The sequence below is a fragment of the Oncorhynchus gorbuscha genome, unplaced genomic scaffold, assembly GCF_021184085.1.
Source record: "Oncorhynchus gorbuscha isolate QuinsamMale2020 ecotype Even-year unplaced genomic scaffold, OgorEven_v1.0 Un_scaffold_3621, whole genome shotgun sequence".
Lineage (NCBI taxonomy): Eukaryota > Metazoa > Chordata > Actinopteri > Salmoniformes > Salmonidae > Oncorhynchus > Oncorhynchus gorbuscha.
Window position 1 is genome coordinate 13,105 of NW_025747820.1, and position 21,134 is coordinate 34,238.

At 45.4% G+C, this 21,134-nt stretch overlaps 1 protein-coding gene and 1 long non-coding RNA gene across 2 annotated transcripts in view; both read left to right on the top strand.

The window, feature by feature from the left end:
- LOC124028010 lies at window positions 1-3,444 on the top strand. The gene is made up of 3 exons (XR_006837537.1): window positions 1-108; window positions 2,232-2,318; window positions 3,371-3,444. It is a non-coding gene; the product is annotated as an uncharacterized LOC124028010 (long non-coding RNA).
- Window positions 3,439-21,134, top strand: part of LOC124028009 (kinesin-like protein KIF13A) — a gene marked incomplete at its 3' end in the record, with an annotated part of 27,895 nt that continues 10,199 nt past the window's right edge. The window contains exon 1 of the mRNA XM_046340168.1: window positions 3,439-3,550. Within this exon, the coding sequence (XP_046196124.1) occupies window positions 3,526-3,550 (25 nt within the window). The remainder of the gene's footprint in view (window positions 3,551-21,134) is intronic.

The window sequence follows — 21,134 nt, forward strand, 5'->3', positions numbered from 1 at the left end:
CTCTCAGGACATCCAGCTCTTTGGGATTGGTATCCAGTCAGAACACTGTGTGTTGGAGATCAGCCCAGATGGGGGGGAGGTCACCCTCACCCCTATAGAGAATGCCAGGTGAGCTAACACACACACAGTAGGCACACACACATGCACACACACAGTATACACACACACACACACACACACACACACAGTATGCACATACACACAGTACACATACACACACAGTACACACACACACAGTATGCACACACACAGTACACACACACACAGTACGCACACACACACACAGTACACACACACACAGTACACACACACACAGTACACACACACAGTACACACACACAGTACACACACACACACACAGTACACACACACACAGTACACACACACACAGTACACACACACACAGTACACACACACAGTACACACACACACAGTACACACACACAGTACACACACACAGTACACACACACACACAGTACACACACACACAGTACACACACATGGATGAGTGAACTGGACCTGACTGGAGTTTCTCATGACCTCATAGCTGAGGTATTTTGATCTCAACCTCCTGCTTTGATATCAAACATCCCCCTCCCTCCCTGCATCCCTCCTCCCTTCATCCCTCCCGCTCTCTCTCCCTCCTCCTTGCCTGCCTGCCTGCCCTCCTCCCTCCCTCCCTGCATCCCTCCCTTCATCCCTCCCTCCCTCCCTGCATCCCTCCCTCCCTTCATCCCTCCCTCTCTCCCTCCCTCCCTCCCTGCATCCCTCCCTCCCTCCCTTCATCCCTCCCTCCCTCTCTGCCTCCCTCCCTCCCTGCATCCCTCCCTTCATCCATCCCTCCCTCCCTGCATCCCTCCCTCCCTCCCTGCATCCCTCCCTCCCTTCATCCCTCCCTCCCTCCCTCCCTCCTTGCCTGCCTGCCTGCCTCTCCCCACCACCCGTCCCAGTAAAGGCTATCTATGAAATATGAGGATATCTCATTGATAGTCTTTACTGTTGGTGGGTGATATGAGGATATCTCATTGATAGTCTTTACTGTTGGTGGGTGATATGAGGATATCTCATTGATAGTCTTTACTGTTGGTGGGTGATATGAGGATATCTCATTGGTAGTCTTTACTGTTGGTGGGTGATATGAGGATATCTCATTGGTAGTCTTTACTGTTGGTGGGTGATATGAGGATATCTCATTGATAGTCTTTACTGTTGGTGGGTGATATGAGGATATCTCATTGATAGTCTTTACTGTTGGTGGGTGATATGAGGATATCTCATTGATAGTCTTTACTGTTGGTGGGTGATATGAGGATATCTCATTGGTAGTCTTTACTGTTGGTGGGTGATATGAGGATATCTCATTGATAATCTTTACTGTTGGTGGGTGATATGAGGATATCTCATTGGTAGTCTTTACTGTTGGTGGGTGATATGAGGATATCTCATTGGTAGTCTTTACTGTTGGTGGGTGATATGAGGATATCTCATTGATAATCTTTACTGTTGGTGGGTGATATGAGGATATCTCATTGATAATCTTTACTGTTGGTGGGTGATATGAGGATATCTCATTGATAATCTTTACTGTTGGTGGGTGATATGAGGATATCTCATTGATAATCTTTACTGTTGGTGGGTGATATGAGGATATCTCATTGATAATCTTTACTGTTGGTGGGTGATATGAGGATATCTCATTGATAATCTTTACTGTTGGTGGGTGATATGAGGATATCTCATTGATAATCTTTACTGTTGGTGGGTGATATGAGGATATCTCATTGATAGTCTTTACTGTTGGTGGGTGATATGAGGATATCTCATTGATAGTCTTTACTGTTGGTGGGTGATATGAGGATATCTCATTGATAGTCTTTACTGTTGGTGGGTGATATGAGGATATCTCATTGATAATCTTTACTGTTGGTGGGTGATATGAGGATATCTCATTGATAATCTTTACTGTTGGTGGGTGATATGAGGATATCTCATTGGTAGTCTTTACTGTTGGTGGGTGATATGAGGATATCTCATTGATAATCTTTACTGTTGGTGGGTGATATGGGGATATCTCATTGGTAGTCTTTACTGTTGGTGGGTGATATGATGATATTTGATGTGCTGTATTACTCTCTGTGTGGAAGAAGGAGGTACAGCAGGATGGGATGTCTATTGTCCCACAACACACCTCAATATGACATCATCAGACTGTATTGCTCTGCTCCAACAGAACCTGTGTGAATGGAACCATGACTGAGTCCTTGGTCCACCTGTGGCATGGAGACCGCATATTGTGGGGCAACAACCACTTCTTCAGGTGAGGAGTTTCTCTACAGAACATCTACTGGACAAAGTTAACTAGAGATTTTCCAGAATTCCTGGTTGTAAATATTCCCCAAAACATCCAGAACCCTCCAATCAGGATTTCTGGAAAAGCTGCGAATTTTGGGAATGTTACATCCGTTAGCTGCCAGGTGCTGTGTAGAAGCAGGAAGTGAGTGTACATCCTGTGTGCTGTAGAAGCAGGAACTGAGTCTACATCCTGTGTGCTGTAGAAGCAGGAAGTGAGTGTACATCCTGTGTGCTGTAGAAGCAGGAACTGAGTCTACATCCTGTGTGCTGTAGAAGCAGGAACTGAGTCTACATCCTGTGTGCTGTAGAAAGCAGGAACTGAGTCTACATCCTGTGTGCTGTAGAAAGCAGGAACTGAGTCTACATCCTGTGTGCTGTAGAAAGCAGGAACTGAGTCTACATCCTGTGTGCTGTAGAAAGCAGGAACTGAGTCTACATCCTGTGTGCTGTAGAAAACAGGAAGTGAGTGTACATCCTGTGTGCTGTAGAAACAGGAAGTGAGTGTACATCCTGTGTGCTGTAGAAGCAGGAACTGAGTCTACATCCTGTGTGCTGTAGAAAGCAGGAACTGAGTCTACATCCTGTGTGCTGTAGAAGCAGGAACTGAGTCTACATCCTGTGTGCTGTAGAAAGCAGGAACTGAGTCTACATCCTGTGTGCTGTAGAAAGCAGGAACTGAGTCTACATCCTGTGTGCTGTAGAAACAGGAAGTGAGTGTACATCCTGTGTGCTGTAGAAACAGGAAGTGAGTCTACATCCTGAGTGCTGTAGAAACAGGAAGTGAGTGTACATCCTGAGTGCTGTAGAAACAGGAAGTGAGTGTACATCCTGTGTGCTGTAGAAACAGGAAGTGAGTGTACATCCTGTGTGCTGTAGAAACAGGAACTGAGTGTACATCCTGTGTGCTGTAGAAACAGGAACTGAGTCTACATCCTGTGTGCTGTAGAAAGCAGGAAGTGAGTGTACATCCAGTGTGCTGTAGAAACAGGAACTGAGTGTACATCCTGTGTGCTGTAGGATAAACCTGCCTGGGAGGAAGCGGCGTGAGCGTCTGAAGGAGCTGGAGAGGGAACGGGCGTCCCAGGGAGAGCTATGTAGAGGTAGACGTAGAGACAGACAGCGAGGCCTCCTCAGAACAGGACTACAGCTATGAGTTCGCCCAGACGGAGGTCATGATGAAGACCCTGGGAAACAACGGTATGTATGATGACTTCTGGAACAAATTACAATCATTTTGCTAAACTGGGTTTTTCAGAAATCCCATTTGAAAGATTCACAGATGTCCTTATTCCCTCCTGATTCGGTAACCTTCCAAACGGGATTTCTAGAAAACGCAGGATTTTGGGGGAAGTACCTGGAATTTTGCCATACTATATTGAACGATATACAGTGTTGCGTTCGCACTGCAGGTATAAACTGCCTCAGTCCCTGAAAGAGCTCCGTGGCCTCTCCTCCTCAACCCCGACACCAGAGGTTTCATTTAGAGACACTTGACCTGCGATGGAGGACACCAGTCCCCCTCAAGGGGAACTGAGACACATCTGTCCTCTCCTCCCCTTTCCCTGTGATGCAACCGTTATGTCACACACAAGCTGTGTGTGTGTGTGTGTGTGTGTGTGTGTGTGTGTGTGTGTGTGTGTGTGTGTGTGTGTGTGTGTGTGTGTGTGTGTGTGTGTGTGTGTGTGTGTGTGTGTGTGTGTGTGTGTGTGTGTGTGTGTGTGTGTGTGTGTGTGTGTGTGATGCCCCTGTCCTGTTCACATGAGGTGGGATGACCTGCCTTGCATCTGCTGTGTGGGAGAGGCTGCCATCCCACCTATTACACACTACACACACACACACACACACATACCACTACACACACACACCAGTACACTACACACACACCAGCCACTACACACACACACACCAGTACACTACACATACCACTACACACACACACACCAGTACACTACACACACACACACATACCACAACACACACACACACCAGTACACTACACACACACACACACACACACATACCACACACACACACACACCAGTACACTACACACACACCAGTACACACACACACCACTACACTACACACACACCACTACCCTACACACACCACTACACTACACACACACCACTACCCCACACACACCACTACACACACACACACCAGTACTACACACACACACCACTACCCTACACACACCACTACACACACACACACCAGTACACTACACACACACCAGTACACCCACCACTATACTAAACACACCACAACACACACACACACACACATACCACTACACACACGCACCAGTACACTACACACACACACACCAGTACACTACACACACACCACACACACACACACACCAGTATACTACACACACACCAGTACACCCACCACTATACTAAACACACCACACAGACACACACTACACAACACACACCACTACCACACACCACTACACACACCCACCACTACACTAAACTCACCACTACACTCACACTAGTACAGACCATCTGGTACAGACCATCTGGTACAGACCATCTGATACAGACCATCTGATACAGACCATCTGGTACAGACCATCTGATACAGACCATCTGACCTGATACAGACCATCTGATACAGACCATCTGACATCTGATACAGACCATCTGATACAGACCATCTGATACAGACATCTGATACAGACCATCTGATACAGACCATCTACAGACCTGATACAGACCATCTGATACAGACCATCTGATACAGACCATCTGGTACAGACCATCTGATACAGACCATCTGATACAGACCATACAGACCATCTGATACAGACCATCTGATACAGACCTGATACAGACCATCTGATACAGACCATCTGATACAGACCATCTGGTACAGACCATCTGATACAGACCATCTGATACAGACCATCTGATACAGACCATACAGACCATCTGATACAGACCATCTGATACAGACCATCTGGTACAGACCATCTGATACAGACCATCTACAGACCATCTGGTACAGACCATCTGATACAGACCATCTGGTACAGACCATCTGATACAGACCATCTGATACAGACCATCTGATACAGACCATCTGATACAGACCTGATACAGACCATCTGATACAGACCATCTGATACAGACCATCTGATACAGACCATCTGATACAGACCATCTGATACAGACCATCTGGTACAGACCATCTGATACAGACCATCTGATACAGACCATCTGATACAGACCATCTGATACAGACCATCTGATACAGACCAGATACAGACCATCTGATACAGACCATCTGATACAGACCATCTGATACAGACCATCTGATACAGACCATCTGATACAGACCATCTGATACAGACCATCTGGTGATACAGACCATCTGATACAGACCATCTGGTACAGACCCATACAGACCATCTGATACAGACCATCTGGTACAGACCATCTGGTACAGACCATCTGATACAGACCATCTGGTACAGACCATCTGATACAGACCATGTGGTACCTGATACAGACCATCTGATACAGACCATCTGATACAGACCATCTGATACAGACCATACAGACCATCTAGTACAGACCATCTGATACAGACCATCTGATACAGACCATCTGATACAGACCATCTGATACAGACCATCTGATACAGACCATCTGGTACAGACCATCTAACAGACAGACCATCTGATACAGACCATCTGATACAGACCATCTGGTACAGACCATCTGATACAGACCATCTGATACAGACCATACAGACCATCTGATACAGACCATCTGATACAGACCTGATACAGACCATCTGATACAGACCATACAGACCATCTGATACAGACCATCTGATACAGACCATCTGGTACAGACCTGATACAGACCATCTGAGTACAGACCATCTGATACAGACCATCTGATACAGACCATCTGATACAGACCATCTGATACAGACCATCTGATACAGACCATCTGGTACAGACCATCTGATACAGACCATCTGATACAGACCATCTGATACAGACCATCTGATACAGACCATCTGATACAGACCATCTGATACAGACCATCTGATACAGACCATCTGGTACAGACCATCTGATACAGACCATCTGATACAGACCATCTGGTACAGACCATCTAATACAGACCATCTGATACAGACCATCTGGTACAGACCATCTGATACAGACATCATCTGATACAGACCATCTGATACAGACCATGATACAGACCATCTGATACAGACCATCTGATACAGACCATCTGATACAGACCATCTGGTACAGACCATCTGATACAGACCATCTGATACAGACCATCTGATACAGACCATCTGGTACAGACCATCTAATACAGACCATCTGATACAGACCATCTGATACAGACCATCTGATACAGACCATCTGATACAGACCATCTGATACAGACCATCTGATACAGACCATCTGGTACAGACCATCTGGTACAGACCATCTGATACAGACCATCTGATACAGACCATCTGATACAGACCATCTGATACAGACCATCTGATACAGACCATCTGATACCAGACCATCTGATACAGACCATCTGATACAGACCATCTGGTACAGACCATCTGATACAGACCATCTGATACAGACCATCTGATACAGACCATCTGATACAGACCATCTGATACAGACCATCTGGTACAGACCATCTGATACAGACCATCTGATACAGACCATCTGGTACAGACCATCTGGATACAGACCATCTGATACAGACCATCTGGTACAGACCATCTGATACAGACCATCTGATACAGACCATCTGACCATCTGATACAGACCATCTGATACAGACCATCTGATACAGACCATCTACAGACCATCTAGTACAGACCATCTGATACAGACCATCTGATACAGACCATCTGATACAGACCATCTGATACAGACCATCTGATACAGACCATCTGATACAGACCATCTGGGACAGACCATCTGATACAGACCATCTGATACAGACCATCTGATACAGACCATCTGGTACAGACCATCTGATACAGACCATCTGATACAGACCATCTGATACAGACCATCTGATACAGACCATCTGATACAGACCTGATACAGACCATCTGATACAGACCATCTGATACAGACCATCTGGTACAGACCATCTGATACAGACCATCTGGTACAGACCATCTGATACAGACCATCTGATACAGACCATCTGATACAGACCATCTGGTACAGACCATCTGGTACAGACCATCTGATACAGACCATCTGGTACAGACCATCTGATACAGACCATCTGATACAGACCATCTGGTACAGACCATCTGACCATCTGATACAGACCCTGATACAGACCATCTAGTACAGACCATCTGATACAGACCATCTGATACAGACCATCTGATACAGACCTGATACAGACCATCTGATACAGACCATCTGATACAGACCATCTGATACAGACCATCTGGGACAGACCATCTGATACAGACCATCTGATACCATCTGATACAGACCATCTGATACAGACCATCTGGACCATCTACAGACCATCTACCATACAGACCATCTGATACAGACCATCTGGTACAGACCATCTGATACAGACCATCTGATACAGACCATCTGATACAGACCATCTGATACCATCTGATACAGACCATCTGGTACAGACCATCTGATACAGACCATCTGATACAGACCATCTGGTACAGACCATCTGATACAGACCATCTGATACCATCTGATACAGACATCTGATACAGACCATCTGATACAGACCATCTGGTACAGACCATCTGATACAGACCATCTGATACAGACCATCTGGTACAGACCATCTGATACAGACCATCTGATACAGACCATCTGATACCATCTGATACAGACCATCTGATACCATCTGATACAGACCATCTGATACAGACCTGATACAGACCATCTGATACAGACCATCTGATACAGACCATCTGGTACAGACCATCTGGTACAGACCATCTGGTACAGACCATCTGATACAGACCATCTGATACAGACCATACAGACCTGATACAGACCATCTGGTACAGACCATCTGATACAGACCATCTGATACAGACCATCTGATACAGACCATCTGGTACAGACCATCTGGTACAGACCATCTGATACAGACCATGTGATACAGACCATCTGATTCAGACCATCTGATACAGACCATCTGGTACAGACCATCTGATACAGACCCGATACAGACCATCTAGTACAGACCATCTGATACAGACCATCTGATACAGACCTGATACAGACCATCTGATACAGACCATCTGATACAGACCATCTGGGACAGACCATAACACAGACCATCTGATACAGACCATCTGATACAGACCATCTGGTACAGACCATCTGGTACAGACCATCTGGTACAGACCATCTGATACAGACCATCTGATACAGACCATCTGATACCATCTGATACAGACCATCTGATACAGACCATCTGATACAGACCTGATACAGACCATCTGATACAGACCATCTGATACAGACCATCTGGTACAGACCATCTGATACAGACCATCTGGTACAGACCATCTGGTACAGACCATCTGATACAGACCATCTGGTACAGACCATCTGGTACAGACCATCTGATACAGACCATGTGGTACAGACCATCTGATTCAGACCATCTGATACAGACCATCTGCTACAGACCATCTGATACAGACCATCTGATACAGACCATCTAGTACAGACCATCTGATACAGACCATCTGATACAGACCATCTGATACAGACCTGATACAGACCATCTGATACAGACCATCTGATACAGACCATCTGGGACAGACCATCTAACACAGACCATCTGATACAGACCATCTGATACAGACCATCTGGTACAGACCATCTAATACAGACCATCTGATACAGACCATCTGGTACAGACCATCTGATACAGACCTGATACAGACCATCTGATACAGACCATCTGATACAGACCATCTGGATACAGACCATCTGGTACAGACCATCTGATACAGACCATCTGATACAGACATCTGATACAGACCATCTGATACAGACCATCTGATACAGACCTGATACAGACCATCTGATACAGACCATCTGATACAGACCATCTGGTACAGACCATCTGATACAGACCATCTGGTACAGACCATCTGATACAGACCATGTGGTACAGACCATCTGGTACAGACCATCTGATACAGACCATCTGATACAGACCATCTGATACAGACCATCTGATACAGACCATCTGGGACAGACCATCTGATACAGACCATCTGATACAGACCATCTGATACAGACCATCTGATACAGAACATCTGGTACAGACCATCTGATACAGACCCTGATACAGACCATCTAGTACAGACCATCTGATACAGACCATCTGATACAGACCATCTGATACAGACCATCTGATACAGACCATCTGATACAGACCATCTGGGACAGACCATCTAACACAGACCATCTGATACAGACCATCTGATACAGACCATCTGGTACAGACCATCTGGTACAGACCATCTGGTACAGACCATCTGATACAGACCATCTGATACAGACCATCTGATACCATCTGATACAGACCATCTGATACAGACCATCTGATACAGACCTGATACAGACCATCTGATACAGACCATCTGATACAGACCATCTGGTACAGACCATCTGATACAGACCATCTGGTACAGACCATCTGGTACAGACCATCTGATACAGACCATCTGGTACAGACCATCTGGTACAGACCATCTGATACAGACCATGTGGTACAGACCATCTGATTCAGACCATCTGATACAGACCATCTGCTACAGACCATCTGATACAGACCCGATACAGACCATCTAGTACAGACCATCTGATACAGACCATCTGATACAGACCATCTGATACAGACCTGATACAGACCATCTGATACAGACCATCTGATACAGACCATCTGGGACAGACCATCTAACACAGACCATCTGATACAGACCATCTGATACAGACCATCTGGTACAGACCATCTAATACAGACCATCTGATACAGACCATCTGGTACAGACCATCTGATACAGACCTGATACAGACCATCTGATACAGACCATCTGATACAGACCATCTGGTACAGACCATCTGGTACAGACCATCTGATACAGACCATCTGATACAGACCTGATACAGACCATCTGATACAGACCATCTGATACAGACCTGATACAGACCATCTGATACAGACCATCTGATACAGACCATCTGGTACAGACCATCTGGTACAGACCATCTGGTACAGACCATCTGATACAGACCATGTGGTACAGACCATCTGGTACAGACCATCTGATACAGACCATCTGATACAGACCATCTGATACAGACCATCTGATACAGACCATCTGGGACAGACCATCTAACACAGACCATCTGATACAGACCATCTGATACAGACCATCTGGTACAGAACATCTGGTACAGACCATCTGATACAGACCATCTGATACAGACCATCTGATACAGACCATCTGATACAGACCTGATACAGACCATCTGATACAGACCATCTGATACAGACCATCTGGTACAGACCATCTGATACAGACCATCTGGTACAGACCATCTGGTACAGACCATCTGATACAGACCATCTGATACAGACCATCTGGTACAGACCATCTGGTACAGACCATCTGATACAGACCATGTGGTACAGACCATCTGATTCAGACCATCTGATACAGACCATCTGGTACAGACCATCTGATACAGACCCGATACAGACCATCTAGTACAGACCATCTGATACAGACCATCTGATACAGACCATCTGATACAGACCTGATACAGACCATCTGATACAGACCATCTGATACAGACCATCTGATACAGACCATCTGGGACAGACCATCTAACACAGACCATCTGATACAGACCATCTGATACAGACCATCTGGTACAGACCATCTAATACAGACCATCTGATACAGACCATCTGATACAGACCATCTGGTACAGACCATCTGGTACAGACCATCTGGTACAGACCATCTGATACAGACCATCTGATACAGACCATCTGATACCATCTGATACAGACCATCTGATACAGACCATCTGATACAGACCTGATACAGACCATCTGATACAGACCATCTGATACAGACCATCTGGTACAGACCATCTGATACAGACCATCTGGTACAGACCATCTGGTACAGACCATCTGATACAGACCATCTGGTACAGACCATCTGGTACAGACCATCTGATACAGACCATGTGGTACAGACCATCTGATTCAGACCATCTGATACAGACCATCTGCTACAGACCATCTGATACAGACCCGATACAGACCATCTAGTACAGACCATCTGATACAGACCATCTGATACAGACCATCTGATACAGACCTGATACAGACCATCTGATACAGACCATCTGATACAGACCATCTGGGACAGACCATCTAACACAGACCATCTGATACAGACCATCTGATACAGACCATCTGGTACAGACCATCTAATACAGACCATCTGATACAGACCATCTGGTACAGACCATCTGATACAGACCTGATACAGACCATCTGATACAGACCATCTGATACAGACCATCTGGTACAGACCATCTGGTACAGACCATCTGATACAGACCATCTGATACAGACCTGATACAGACCATCTGATACAGACCATCTGATACAGACCTGATACAGACCATCTGATACAGACCATCTGATACAGACCATCTGGTACAGACCATCTGGTACAGACCATCTGGTACAGACCATCTGATACAGACCATGTGGTACAGACCATCTGGATACAGACCATCTGATACAGACCATCTGATCTACAGACCATCTGATACAGACCATCTGATACAGACCATCTGGGACAGACCATCTAACACAGACCATCTGATACAGACCATCTGATACAGACCATCTGGTACAGAACATCTGGTACAGACCATCTGATACAGACCATCTGATACAGACCATCTGATACAGACCATCTGATACAGACCTGATACAGACCATCTGATACAGACCATCTGATACAGACCATCTGGTACAGACCATCTGATACAGACCATCTGGTACAGACCATCTGGTACAGACCATCTGATACAGACCATCTGATACAGACCATCTGGTACAGACCATCTGGTACAGACCATCTGATACAGACCATGTGGTACAGACCATCTGATTCAGACCATCTGATACAGACCATCTGGTACAGACCATCTGATACAGACCCGATACAGACCATCTAGTACAGACCATCTGATACAGACCATCTGATACAGACCATCTGATACAGACCTGATACAGACCATCTGATACAGACCATCTGATACAGACCATCTGATACAGACCATCTGGGACAGACCATCTAACACAGACCATCTGATACAGACCATCTGATACAGACCATCTGGTACAGACCATCTAATACAGACCATCTGATACAGACCATCTGGTACAGACCATCTGATACAGACCTGATACAGACCTGATACAGACCATCTGATACAGACCATCTGATACAGACCATCTGGTACAGACCATCTGGTACAGACCATCTGATACAGACCATCTGATACAGACCATCTGATACAGACCATCTGATACAGACCTGATACAGACCATCTGATACAGACCATCTGATACAGACCATCTGGTACAGACCATCTGGTACAGACCATCTGATACCATCTGATACAGACCATCTGATACAGACCATCTGATACAGACCCGATACAGACCATCTAGTACAGACCATCTGATACAGACCATCTGATACAGACCTGATACAGACCATCTGATACAGACCATCTGGGACAGACCATCTAACACAGACCATCTGATACAGACCATCTGATACAGACCATCTGGTACAGACCATCTGATACAGACCATCTGGGACAGACCATCTAACACAGACCATCTGATACAGACCATCTGATACAGACCATCTGGTACAGACCATCTAATACAGACCATCTGATACAGACCATCTGGTACAGACCATCTGATACAGACCATCTGATACAGACCATCTGATACAGACCATCTGATACAGACCATCTGGTACAGACCATCTGGTACAGACCATCTGATACAGACCATCTGATACAGACCATCTGATACAGACCTGATACAGACCATCTGATACAGACCATCTGGTACAGACCATCTGATACAGACCATCTGGTACAGACCATCTGGTACAGACCTGATACAGACCATCTAGTACAGACCATCTGATACAGACCATCTGATACAGACCTGATACAGACCATCTGATACAGACCATCTGATACAGACCACCTGATACAGACCATCTGATACAGACCATCTGATACCATCTGATACAGACCATCTGGTACAGACCTGATACAGACCATCTGATACAGACCATCTAGTACAGACCATCTGATACAGACCATCTGATACCATCTGATACAGATCTGATACAGACCATCTGATACAGACCATCTGGTACAGACCATCTGATACAGACCATCTGATACAGACCATCTGGTACAGACCATCTGATACCATCTGATACAGACCATCTGATACAGACCATCTGATACCATCTGATACAGACCATCTGATACAGAACATCTGATACAGACCTGATACAGACCATCTGATACAGACCATCTGATACAGACCATCTGGTACAGACCATCTGATACAGACCATCTGATACAGACCATCTGATACAGACCATCTGGTACAGACCATCTGGTACAGACCATCTGATACAGACCATGTGGTACAGACCATCTGGTACAGACCATCTGGTACAGACCATCTGATACAGACCATCTGATACAGACCATCTGATACAGACCATCTGATACAGACCTGATACAGACCATCTGATACAGACCATCTGATACAGACCATCTGGTACAGACCATCTGGTACAGACCATCTGATACCATCTGATACAGACCATCTGATACAGACCATCTGATACAGACCCGATACAGACCATCTAGTACAGACCATCTGATACAGACCATCTGATACAGACCATCTGATACAGACCATCTGATACAGACCTGATACAGACCATCTGATACAGACCATCTGATACAGACCATCTGGTACAGACCATCTGGTACAGACCATCTGATACCATCTGATACAGACCATCTGATACAGACCATCTGATACAGACCCGATACAGACCATCTAGTACAGACCATCTGATACAGACCATCTGATACAGACCTGATACAGACCATCTGATACAGACCATCTGGGACAGACCATCTAACACAGACCATCTGATACAGACCATCTGATACAGATCATCTGGTACAGACCATCTGATACAGACCATCTGGGACAGACCATCTAACACAGACCATCTGATACAGACCATCTGATACAGACCATCTGGTACAGACCATCTAATACAGACCATCTGATACAGACCATCTGGTACAGACCATCTGATACAGACCATCTGATACAGACCATCTGATACAGACCATCTGATACAGACCATCTGGTTCAGACCATCTGGTACAGACCATCTGATACAGACCATCTGATACAGACCATCTGATACAGACCTGATACAGACCATCTGATACAGACCATCTGGTACAGACCATCTGATACAGACCATCTGGTACAGACCATCTGGTACAGACCTGATACAGACCATCTAGTACAGACCATCTGATACAGACCATCTGATACAGACCTGATACAGACCATCTGATACAGACCATCTGATACAGACCACCTGATACAGACCATCTGATACAGACCATCTGATACCATCTGATACAGACCATCTGGTACAGACCTGATACAGACCATCTGATACAGACCATCTAGTACAGACCATCTGATACAGACCATCTGATACCATCTGATACAGACCTGATACAGACCATCTGATACAGACCATCTGGTACAGACCATCTGATACAGACCATCTGATACAGACCATCTGGTACAGACCATCTGATACCATCTGATACAGACCATCTGATACAGACCATCTGATACCATCTGATACAGACCATCTGATACAGAACATCTGATACAGACCTGATACAGACCATCTGATACAGACCATCTGATACAGACCATCTGGTACAGACCATCTGATACAGACCATCTGATACAGACCATCTGATACAGACCATCTGGTACAGACCATCTGGTACAGACCATCTGATACAGACCATGTGGTACAGACCATCTGGTACAGACCATCTGGTACAGACCATCTGATACAGACCATCTGATACAGACCATCTGATACAGACCATCTGATACAGACCATCTGATACAGACCATCTGATACAGACCATCTGGTACAGACCATCTGGTACAGACCATCTGATACCATCTGATACAGACCATCTGATACAGACCATCTGATACAGACCCGATACAGACCATCTAGTACAGACCATCTGATACAGACCATCTGATACAGACCTGATACAGACCATCTGATACAGACCATCTAGTACAGACCATCTGATACAGACCATCTGATACCATCTGATACAGACCATCTGATACAGACCATCTGGTACAGACCATCTGATACAGACCATCTGATACAGACCATCTGGTACAGACCATCTGATACCATCTGATACAGACCATCTGATACAGACCATCTGATACCATCTGATACAGACCATCTGATACAGAACATCTGATACAGACCTGATACAGACCATCTGATACAGACCATCTGATACAGACCATCTGGTACAGACCATCTGATACAGACCATCTGATACAGACCATCTGATACAGACCATCTGGTACAGACCATCTGGTACAGACCATCTGATACAGACCATGTGGTACAGACCATCTGGTACAGACCATCTGGTACAGACCATCTGATACAGACCATCTGATACAGACCATCTGATACAGACCTGATACAGACCATCTAGTACAGACCATCTGATACAGACCATCTGATACAGACCTGATACAGACCATCTAGTACAGACCATCTGATACAGACCATCTGGTTCAGACCATCTGATACAGACCATCTGGGACAGACCATCTAACACAGACCATCTGATACAGACCATCTGATACAGACCATCTGGTACAGACCATCTGATACAGACCATCTGGGACAGACCATCTAACACAGACCATCTGATACAGACCATCTGATACAGACCATCTGGTACAGACCATCTAATACAGACCATCTGATACAAGCCATCTGGTACAGACCATCTGATACAGACCATCTGATACAGACCATCTGATACAGACCATCTGGTTCAGACCATCTGGTACAGACCATCTGATACAGACCATCTGATACAGACCATCTGATACAGACCTGATACAGACCATCTGATACAGACCATCTGGTACAGACCATCTGATACAGACCATCTGGTACAGACCATCTGGTACAGACCATCTGGTACAGACCTGATACAGACCATCTAGTACAGACCATCTGATACAGACCATCTGATACAGACCTGATACAGACCATCTGATACAGACCATCTGATACAGACCATCTGATACAGACCATCTGATACCATCTGATACAGACCATCTGGTACAGACCTGATACAGACCATCTGATACAGACCATCTAGTACAGACCATCTGATACAGACCATCTGATACCATCTGATACAGACCTGATACAGACCATCTGATACAGACCATCTGGTACAGACCATCTGATACAGACCATCTGATACAGACCATCTGGTACAGACCATCTGATACCATCTGATACAGACCTGATACAGACCACCTGATACAGACCATCTGGTACAGACCATCTGATACAGACCATCTGATACAGACCATCTGATACAGACCTGATACAGACCATCTGATACAGACCATCTGATACAGACCATCTGGTACAGACCATCTGATACAGACCATCTGGTACAGACCATCTGGTACAGACCATCTGATACAGACCATCTGGTACAGACCATCTGGTACAGACCATCTGATACAGACCATGTGGTACAGACCATCTGATTCAGACCATCTGATACAGACCATCTGGTACAGACCATCTGATACAGACCCGATACAGACCATCTAGTACAGACCATCTGATACAGACCATCTGATACAGACCATCTGATACAGACCTGATACAGACCATCTGATACAGACCATCTGATACAGACCATCTGATACAGACCATCTGGGACAGACCATCTAACACAGACCATCTGATACAGACCATCTGATACAGACCATCTGGTACAGACCATCTAATACAGACCATCTGATACAGACCATCTGGTACAGACCATCTGATACAGACCTGATACAGACCATCTGATACAGACCATCTGATACAGACCATCTGGTACAGACCATCTGGTACAGACCATCTGATACAGACCATCTGATACAGACCATCTGATACAGACCATCTGATACAGACCTGATACAGACCATCTGATACAGACCATCTGATACAGACCATCTGGTACAGACCATCTGGTACAGACCATCTGATACAGACCATCTGATACAGACCCGATACAGACCATCTAGTACAGACCATCTGATACAGACCATCTGATACAGACCTGATACAGACCATCTGATACAGACCATCTGGGACAGACCATCTAACACAGACCATCTGATACAGACCATCTGATACAGACCATCTGGTACAGACCATCTGATACAGACCATCTGGGACAGACCATCTAACACAGACCATCTGATACAGACCATCTGATACAGACCATCTGGTACAGACCATCTTATACAGACCATCTGATACAGACCATCTGGTACAGACCATCTGATACAGACCATCTGATACAGACCATCTGATACAGACCATCTGATACAGACCATCTGGTTCAGACCATCTGGTACAGACCATCTGATACAGACCATCTGATACAGACCATCTGATACAGACCTGATACAGACCATCTGATACAGACCATCTGGTACAGACCATCTGATACAGACCATCTGGTACAGACCATCTGGTACAGACCTGATACAGACCATCTAGTACAGACCATCTGATACAGACCATCTGATACAGACCTGATACAGACCATCTGATACAGACCATCTGATACAGACCACCTGATACAGACCATCTGATACAGACCATCTGATACCATCTGATACAGACCATCTGGTACAGACCTGATACAGACCATCTGATACAGACCATCTAGTACAGACCATCTGATACAGACCATCTGATACCATCTGATACAGACCATCTGATACAGAACATCTGATACAGACCATCTGGTACAGACCATCTGATACAGACCATCTGATACAGACCATCTGGTACAGACCATCTGATACCATCTGATACAGACCATCTGATACAGACCATCTGGTACAGACCATCTGGTACAGACCATCTGATACAGACCATGTGGTACAGACCATCTGGTACAGACCATCTGGTACAGACCATCTGATACAGACCATCTGATACAGACCATCTGATACAGACCATCTGATACAGACCTGATACAGACCATCTGATACAGACCATCTGATACAGACCATCTGGTACAGACCATCTGGTACAGACCATCTGATACCATCTGATACAGACCATCTGATACAGACCATCTGATACAGACCCGATACAGACCATCTAGTACAGACCATCTGATACAGACCATCTGATACAGACCTGATACAGACCATCTGATACAGACCATCTGGGACAGACCATCTAACACAGACCATCTGATACAGACCATCTGATACAGACCATCTGGTACAGACCATCTGATACAGACCATCTGGGACAGACCATCTAATACAGACCATCTGATACAGACCATCTGGTACAGACCATCTGATACAGACCATCTGATACAGACCATCTGATACAGACCATCTGGTTCAGACCATCTGGTACAGACCATCTGATACAGACCATCTGATACAGACCATCTGATACAGACCATCTGATACAGACCATCTGGTACAGACCATCTGATACAGACCATCTGGTACAGACCATCTGGTACAGACCATCTGGTACAGACCTGATACAGACCATCTAGTACAGACCATCTGATACAGACCATCTGATACAGACCTGATACAGACCATCTGATACAGACCATCTGATACAGACCACCTGATACAGACCATCTGATACAGACCATCTGATACCATCTGATACAGACCATCTGGTACAGACCTGATACAGACCATCTGATACAGACCATCTAGTACAGACCATCTGATACAGACCATCTGATACCATCTGATACAGACCTGATACAGACCATCTGATACAGACCATGTGGTACAGACCATCTGGTACAGACCATCTGGTACAGACCATCTGATACAGACCATCTGATACAGACCATCTGGTACAGACCATCTGGTACAGACCATCTGATACAGACCATGTGGTACAGACCATCTGATTCAGACCATCTGATACAGACCATCTGGTACAGACCATCTGATACAGACCCGATACAGACCATCTAGTACAGACCATCTGATACAGACCATCTGATACAGACCATCTGATACAGACCTGATACAGACCATCTGATACAGACCATCTGATACAGACCATCTGGGACAGACCATCTAACACAGACCATCTGATACAGACCATCTGGTACAGACCATCTGGTACAGACCATCTGGTACAGACCATCTGATACAGACCATCTGATACAGACCATCTGATACCATCTGATACAGACCATCTGATACAGACCATCTGATACAGACCTGATACAGACCATCTGATACAGACCATCTGATACAGACCATCTGGTACAGACCATCTGATACAGACCATCTGGTACAGACCATCTGGTACAGACCATCTGATACAGACCATCTGATACAGACCATCTGGTACAGACCATCTGGTACAGACCATCTGATACAGACCATGTGGTACAGACCATCTGATTCAGACCATCTGATACAGACCATCTGGTACAGACCATCTGATACAGACCCGATACAGACCATCTAGTACAGACCATCTGATACAGACCATCTGATACAGACCATCTGATACAGACCTGATACAGACCATCTGATACAGACCATCTGATACAGACAATCTGATACAGACCATCTGGGACAGACCATCTAACACAGACCATCTGATACAGACCATCTGATACAGACCATCTGGTACAGACCATCTAATACAGACCATCTGATACAGACCATCTGGTACAGACCATCTGATACCATCTGATACAGACCATCTGATACAGACCATCTGGTACAGACCATCTGATACAGACCCGATACAGACCATCTAGTACAGACCATCTGATACAGACCATCTGATACAGACCATCTGATACAGACCTGATACAGACCATCTGATACAGACCATCTGATACAGACCATCTGGGACAGACCATCTAACACAGACCATCTGATACAGACCATCTGATACAGACCATCTGGTACAGACCATCTAATACAGACCATCTGATACAGACCATCTGGTACAGACCATCTGATACAGACCATCTGATACAGACCATCTGGTACAGACCATCTGATACAGACCATCTGATACAGACCATCTGATACAGACCTGATACAGACCATCTGATACAGACCATCTGGTACAGACCATCTGATACAGACCATCTGGTACAGACCATCTGGTACAGACCATCTGGTACAGACCTGATACAGACCATCTAGTACAGACCATCTGATACAGACCTGATACAGACCATCTGATACAG